Source organism: Otolemur garnettii, unplaced genomic scaffold, assembly GCF_000181295.1.
Source record: "Otolemur garnettii isolate 467f Iridium unplaced genomic scaffold, OtoGar3 scaffold00225, whole genome shotgun sequence".
In the NCBI taxonomy this organism is placed as follows: domain Eukaryota; kingdom Metazoa; phylum Chordata; class Mammalia; order Primates; family Galagidae; genus Otolemur; species Otolemur garnettii.
This window is the reverse complement of record NW_003852620.1, coordinates 1133881-1141185: the sequence shown is the minus strand read 5'-3', so window position 1 is coordinate 1141185 and position 7305 is coordinate 1133881. Positions and strand designations below refer to the sequence as shown.

Here is a 7305-nt window from a genome sequence, read left to right as displayed (position 1 = left end):
TATGTGAAACCATGTATGCTCCTCTCTGTACATCTTTTGCTTCAAGCTAAACAGTTGGGAAAAACAAAACATTTTCATCAGTTCCTATTCTGTATTTGAAGCTCCTAACTCACAGAAACTATTGACTCAAAATTTTTTTACTCCACTTTCTTTATACCAAGCTTAATCACATTCATTCAAAGCATGAGAACAGCTCTCCACAGCACAGATATAATTTCCAATTGCAAAAGCTCAGACCTGTGTTGGTCCTCCTGACTCTGACGAGTAACATGAGGATGCCGAGCATCACGGATTTCCTCTGGAGCATCTGAGTACTGTTCCTTAAGTTCACGAATAACAGAGCTGCTCAACGCCCGTCTCTTGGCTCGTTCTAGAAGCTTTTTCTCCTGCTCAGCTTCTGTTTCATCTGTATGATAAAAATCAGCAGGTATTATCCCAGAACAGAGAAAAAGAGAGAGAAATAATTCATGTTGATGAGGCAGCAGCCACAATTCATACCATAATGTACTGGAACCAAGCGTGGTGGAACATACTTCTTTGCTACCCCTTTTACAGATTTCTTCCCTGAAGCCTCAGAATGGCCATCCTCTGCTTCACCTTCTTCCTCATCCTCAGAGCTCAACTGCAAAAGGAATATAATGTCCAAAAACTTAGGAAGCATGAGTCAGACAAGTGAGAAAAAACCTAAAGCTGGAGTACATGGGGAGGTACGAATATAAAAGAAGAGAAAGAAAAGGAAATCTCATACTCAGCAGTCTAAAGCACAAGTTGGAAAATCAAGACATAAGAGAATCGCTGGAGACCCAATATCACCACAAGGCCCACTTAGGTATAGATCCCTCAGGAAACACCAAGAAGCTAATGCAACCCCTTACCTTGCTCATCATATTGCTAGGATGAGGCTTAAAACGAAGTGGATCATTCTCACCTGAAATAAAACACCCAAGAGGTTTTATAGAATTCGAAACTTTATGATGGTTCTTACAACATTATGATGGTTCCCTCACTTACTAAGGCTGCCTGTCACTGCAGTCTTGACCAGTTTATCAATTTGATACTTCAGTTTTTGGTCCAAGGGACGAAGCTTTTCCAAAACCTACAAGGTGATAGGTAAATAGGATTACATTCCCTTACCCAAATCAAGCATACACCAGAGTCCCTATATTAAAGTAGCAGACAAGGCACAAAGTAGAGCAAATAAAGAGAAAAATACTTTTTTTTTTCCTTTGGAGGCAAAGTCTCACTCTGTTGCTCTGGGTAGAGTGCTGTGGCATTACAGCTCACAGCAACCTCAAACTCCTGGGCTTAAGTGATTGTCTTCCCTCAGCCTCCCAAGTAGCTGGGACTACAGGTGCTTGCCACAATGCCCAGCTATTTTTAGAGACAAGGTCTTGCTCTGGCTCGAACCTGTGAGCTCAGGCAATCCACCTGTCTCGACCTCTCAGAGTGCTAGAATTACAGGAGTGAGCCAGCACTAGGCCCAGAAAAATACTTATTTTTCCATTTGGCTTCCTTACTAAAATGTGAGAACACCCACTTAAATGAAAGCTACTGTGTGACAACCTTGGGAGTCAAGATTTAGAAACCTGGTAGGCTTGGTGGCACATGCCCATAATCCCAGCTACGTGGGAGGCTGAGGCAGGTAGAGATCACTTGAGCCCGAGTTCAAGACCAGCCTGGGAAAGATAGCAAGACCCCCTCAAACTCAAAAGAAAAAAATTTAGAAACCTAAAACTTCAACATGCCTTATGCTTCATACCGTGCGAATCTCCACCAGTCTCAAAACTGCAGCATGACCCCGAAGAGACCCTCCTGAGGCTTTGTCCAGGATAAGGTGGCTTAAATCCATAAGGTACATGAGCAGCAGCTGATCTTTCACTTCTAAGAAGCTGAGACCCTGAAGTGAACACAACAGTAAGGGATGAAAATTTGGTTTTAGCCTAAGAATGAGGAGGAAGCCTTGGACATATAGAATGTTTTTCCAAATCAGTTCATATAAGGTAACTTGCATAGTTTCAAGAAGTAACTATATCCAAAATGGCCAATGGAGAAAATTATGCTAACACAAGAAACAAAACTGAGAAAATTAATGGAAGACAATAAAAACAGAAAAAAAATCAAATAAAATATTTCCCCCTAGAAAAAACTACAGCAGGGTTTCTCAATCTCAGAGCTACTAACATTTGAGGCCAGAAAATTCTTTGTTGTAGAGGGCTGTCCTGTGCATTGGAGGTTTTCAGCAGCATTTTTGGCCTCTACCCACTGATGCCCCCTTCTAAGCTGTAACAATCAAAAATGTCTCCACACATCACCAAATTTTAAATTAATTTAATCAAAATACTGATTTTTGTTAATACCCATACTTATATGACACAGGTAAAAAAAATGATTTATACACACTGATATGAAATTAAATCCATGTCAGCATGAGTTGTAGAAGACGTATATAATATGGTTCCAATTGTAGGGGGCATAGGAGTATGATGCATACTTTTTTTTTTTAAATTAACTCATAGCTGTGTACATTAATGCAATCATGGGGTACAATGTGCTGGTTTTATGTACCATTTGAAATATTTTCATCAAACTGGTTAACATAGCCTTCACGGCATTTTCTTAGTTACTGTGTTAAGACATTTATATTCTACACCTCATAAATTTCACATGTACCCTTGTCAGATGCACCATAGGTGTGGTCCCAGCAATTACTCTCCCTCCCCTCCCCTCCGTCTCCCCTTCTTCTTGGGCTATAATTGGGTTATAGCTTTCATAAGAAAGCTATAAATTAGTTTCATAGAAAGCCTGAGTACATTGGATACTTTTTCTTCCATCCTTGAGATGCACACATTTTTATATGCATAGAAAAACACCTGGAAGATAACACACAATTAACTGCTACCCCTAGGGATATGCAGAAAAAAAAAAAGGAATACTTGTACCGTGGAAGTGTTTTTCCAACAAGTATATATTACTCGGCTCGGCACCTGTGGCTCAAGTGGCTAAGGCGCCAGCCATGTACACCCAAGGTGGTGGGTTCGAATCTAACCCCGGCCCGCCAAACAATGATGGCTGCAACCAAAAAATGGCCGGGCATTGTGGCGGGCGCCTGTGGTCCCAGCTACTTGGGAGGCGGAGGCAGGAGACTCACTTGAGCCCAGGAGTTGGAGGTTGCTGTGAGCTGAGATGCCACGGCACTCTACCCAGGGGGGACAGCTTGAGGCTCCTGTCTCAAAAAAAAAAAAAAAAAAAGTATATATTACTCCTATAATTTAAAAAAGTTTCAAAAAAATGTATCCCGGGCGGTGCCTGTGGCTCAAAGGAGTAGGGCTCCGGCCTGGCCTCATATGCCGGAGGTGGCAGGTTCAAACCCAGCCTGGGCCAAAAACTGCAAAAAAAAAAAAAAAAAAAGTATCCCAATGGTTATCTCAGAGTGGTGATTATACTGATTTTTCATTTGTTCCTTTGTGCTTTTTATCTCCTAAATTTTCCAAAATTAAAAAATGTATTACATTTATAGGCAGAAAATCAAGCAAACACTGAGAGAAACATTAGCATGGTACAGAAGCACAGCAAAGAGTTTAAAGTCAGACAAATTAAGTTCTGAATTAAACATTTGGTAGTCAAAGGGCAAGTCACCCAACCTTCTGATCTCAGTCTCCTTATCTGCAAAATATATACAGTATTTCCTTCCTGCCACAGAGAGTAATTTGAGGTTCAAATAAGATAATGTGAAAACACCCTGTATCCTGTAAAGCACATAGTAAGTCTCTGGTCATAAATAGTAAGTCAACAAATATCTGTTCAATGAATAAACAAACTTATATAGTGATATAAGCAGCATGCTGGCAGCCCATCTGTCTCAAAAAGGCATTGAAATGAATCAAAGCATGGTACCTAGGACAAAGACAGGTAAGAATTTGAGAAGTAGGTTCTCCTGACATGCTTGGGCATTGCAAAGTTCAAATTGAGTTACAAGCATATGAGAAAAAAAAGAAAGATTCAAAAAACAATGAAAAAAATAAAAATAAGCCAGGCACAGTGGTTCACACCTGTAGAGTTGTCCCTGCACACTTCCCCACACCAACAATCCCTGAGAAGATTCTAGCAGACTCTACTTTGAAAAACTACCACTACCATATTTCAATTTTAAGATGCACACTGTTTCCATATTTTAACATCTCTGAAGTTGAGATACATCTTTCAATGGTGTCTTAGCATTATCTGTTAGGTGAACAGGCAACATTATTTCTTAGTATATAAAAGAAATGTTATGCCACAACTAAGTATCTTAGATTAGGTGAAATACAAAACCAACTCCTCAGCCCACAATGCTCTTCAGAGTGACTACTTTTCCAGTCTTATTTCCTATTCCTACTACACAGAACACAAAATGAACATCCAACCACGAAAATGGCTTATCTCCTTCCCCCCAAGGTCACCATGCCTTTAGGTCTTTGTACTTTTGCATATGCTGTTTCTTATTGGCCCTTGACTCCTATTTATCTCTCAAAATTCTATTACCTCCTCTGAGAAGCTTTCCTTGACCTTCTCTGCTCATCTAGCAATTAATCTCTCTCCCCAGCTGGCATATCACTCCTCAAAACTCTGTAAGTGATCACTACTATTTCTGTCTATTGCTTTGATCTGTCACTAAACTTCAGCACAGAAACTAGATCTCATTCAGCTTTAAAGCTCTAAAGTTCTTAGAACATATAGGACACAAAAAATCTACAATGGAAGAACTAGTGAGAACATCAAGTTAGGGGATGCTTATTTTTTAAGTATATCTTACTTTCTCTGTAGGATAGGCTCCAGCTTGAACTTTTTTGGTCAATGCTTGCACTTGCGCAGTTACAGCCATCACCTAAAATTAGCCCAAACGAAACAGCCATTTAGATTATATCAAGTCACATCTATGATCCATGAAGGGCAAAAACTAAACAATACCATAAAGCACAGTACTCTCTTCTTGGTTTTGGTAAAGTAGAGAAGGAATGGCACTTTGAAAGGTAGAAACAATTTTGCACTTCTTATTAGGGTTAATGAAAAAACTTATTTTTACCAAACCATGAAGAGGGAATGAGGACTGGGACAGTGCTGTAACTTTATCTGTATTGGCTAAACTTACAAGGAATAGAACTACTAATAATCCCCAACTTAGAAAGGTTGGACTTATGATTTTACAGCTTTAAGAGGGTGTGAAAGCAATACACATTCAGCAGAAACCTTACTTCTCAATATCCTGGGCAGTGGCAGCAAGCCAAAGTTCCTAGTCAGCCATTTATGACTTTTAGTATTTTCAATTTACAGTGAGTTTGTCAGGATGTAACCCCATAGTAAGTCGAGGAGCACTTGTATATAAATGTATAATTGGCTGGGCACCCTAAGGGCAAATCATGTCACCTTTTCCAGCATCAGATTCCCTAGCTGCAAAAATAAAAGAAAATGATTCAGGTGATTTCTTTGTATGGTTTTCTCTATTCCTTGCAGAAATCAATTACTTTGAATTCTGCCCTGAAAAGATTGTTATTAAATCATTTTACTCTTATGGCATTTGGTAGCATTCACATACTATGTATCTGCCCCCAAATCATCAAAGTCTGGGGGTGAGGCACACAAAGTCAAAACCAATCCGTGACCAATCTATCCCAAAGGGCTGACACTACTCACCTGTTCCTGGAGGTTTTTCAAAAGTGTCACAGCATTCGACAGATCTGACTCCAGCATGCCCTAAAGAAGGGAGGGAAGAGGTAAAGAAAAGTCATTATTTCCTCAAGACTGAGAAGACGCAAAGTCTCGAGTGAGAAAATCCCCTCTTTCGTCAGACGCGCCAGATTTGGGGCCTTCTCACTCCAGTGCACATGTAGGCTCGCCTCAAAGCCAACTCCTGGGGTTACTGAGGTAACCCCTCCCCAAGTCTCCCTATTGCTGCCTTTGCCCTGTTGTGACGGGGAGACCATCTCCCTGAAGCACCTTTCATCACCATTCTTCCTTAGTGCTAATAGTTTGCCTCCAGCCGCTAAGAGGAAAGGAAATATCCACAATAAGCACGCGAAGAACATTCCAAACTAAACTCACCGGAGCCGCCATCTTCACAAGGCCCGCCGCTTCCGGGACCGTAATTCCTCAGGGCCAACGTTCACTTGATAGACAACCACCGCCTGCAAATTTCAGCCAATAGGAATAGGAGTTCTCTCACTTCCGCGTGAACTGTATAAACGAGAGGAGGAGTCTGGTCTGGCCAATGGATTAAAGGCACTGGCTAAAGTCGTCAGATTCGGAAGGAGCTCTAAGACGTAAAAATATACTTGGAAAGAAGCATATGATTGGTAGATTGAATAGAATGATTAAAGCTAAACTAATAAAAGATGGGCAAATGATTGATTGAAAGTTAAAAGGACCAATGGAAAAAAGGAGCTAGCTGGGCGAACTGAGAGCGCATTGGCTCCCGGATGCCGCAGTGTCCAGAGTCTTTTTCGCGGCGCTTTTCTCCTACTGCCAGAACACGCCGCTAGGTGACAGGCGGCTTCTACTCTCCGAGGTGTCCACGTGTCGGAGCCGCCATTGCTCGCTTTTCCTCCAACGTAGGCCGCGTGAGATTCCTCACAGACCCGGTGGTCCTTGGATCGATTCTGTGCCAGAACTCCCTATGTGACTTTGTGAAGACAACTAATTCAGTCTCTGAGCCTTTTTCATCTGTAAAAAAGAGTTAGGCCAGAGAAGCCCAGAGCCAGGAATTGGAAATTCTTCATTGCACCGGAGGGCGCTGTAAAAGGCTCCAAATGCGGTTCTGACGCTCCTCTCATCTACCACTTTGGGGACAAGAAAAATACTTTTTTTTTTTTTGAGACAGTCTCACTATGTCGCCATCAGTAGAGGGCAACCTCGAACTCTTGGGCTTAAGCGATTTCTTGCCTCACCCTCCCAAGTAGCTGGGACTACAGGCGCCCACCACAACACCCAGCTATTTTTTGTTGCAGTTATTTAGCTGGCCCGGGCTGGGTTCAAACCCACCACCTTCGGTGTGTGTGGCTGGCACCGTAACCACTGTGCTACAGGCGCCGAGACAAGAAAAAGAATACGTTTTACAAATGAGGAAATGGTTCATATTTTATTGATGTGCCCCTGTTTACACAGATCCGCCGCAAAACTTAGTACAATCCAGGTTCGGTACAAATCCAGGTTCAGCAAGTTTCACTATGCCCCACTTCTTCTTTTCCCAGTACTTTTAAAATACAGGTGTCAGTACCCTTTGGCTTCTCTCAAGTTGGTGAAGTGGGCTGGATGGATATTAATTGTTCCCAC

General features: G+C 41.7%; 1 protein-coding gene across 1 annotated transcript in view; it reads right to left on the bottom strand.

Annotated features, from left to right (window-relative positions):
* The window catches only part of NGDN (neuroguidin), an 8279-nt gene extending 2159 nt beyond the window's left edge, over positions 1–6120 (bottom strand). The window contains exons 1-8 of the mRNA XM_012812852.2: positions 6079–6120; positions 5671–5730; positions 4793–4864; positions 1760–1897; positions 1012–1096; positions 876–928; positions 499–622; positions 238–406 (exon numbers count right to left, since the gene is read on the bottom strand). Of these exons, the coding sequence (XP_012668306.2) occupies positions 238–406; positions 499–622; positions 876–928; positions 1012–1096; positions 1760–1897; positions 4793–4864; positions 5671–5730; positions 6079–6090 (713 nt within the window). The 5' untranslated portion in view covers positions 6091–6120. The remainder of the gene's footprint in view (positions 1–237; positions 407–498; positions 623–875; positions 929–1011; positions 1097–1759; positions 1898–4792; positions 4865–5670; positions 5731–6078) is intronic.
* Positions 6121–7305: the final 1185 nt, after the last annotated feature.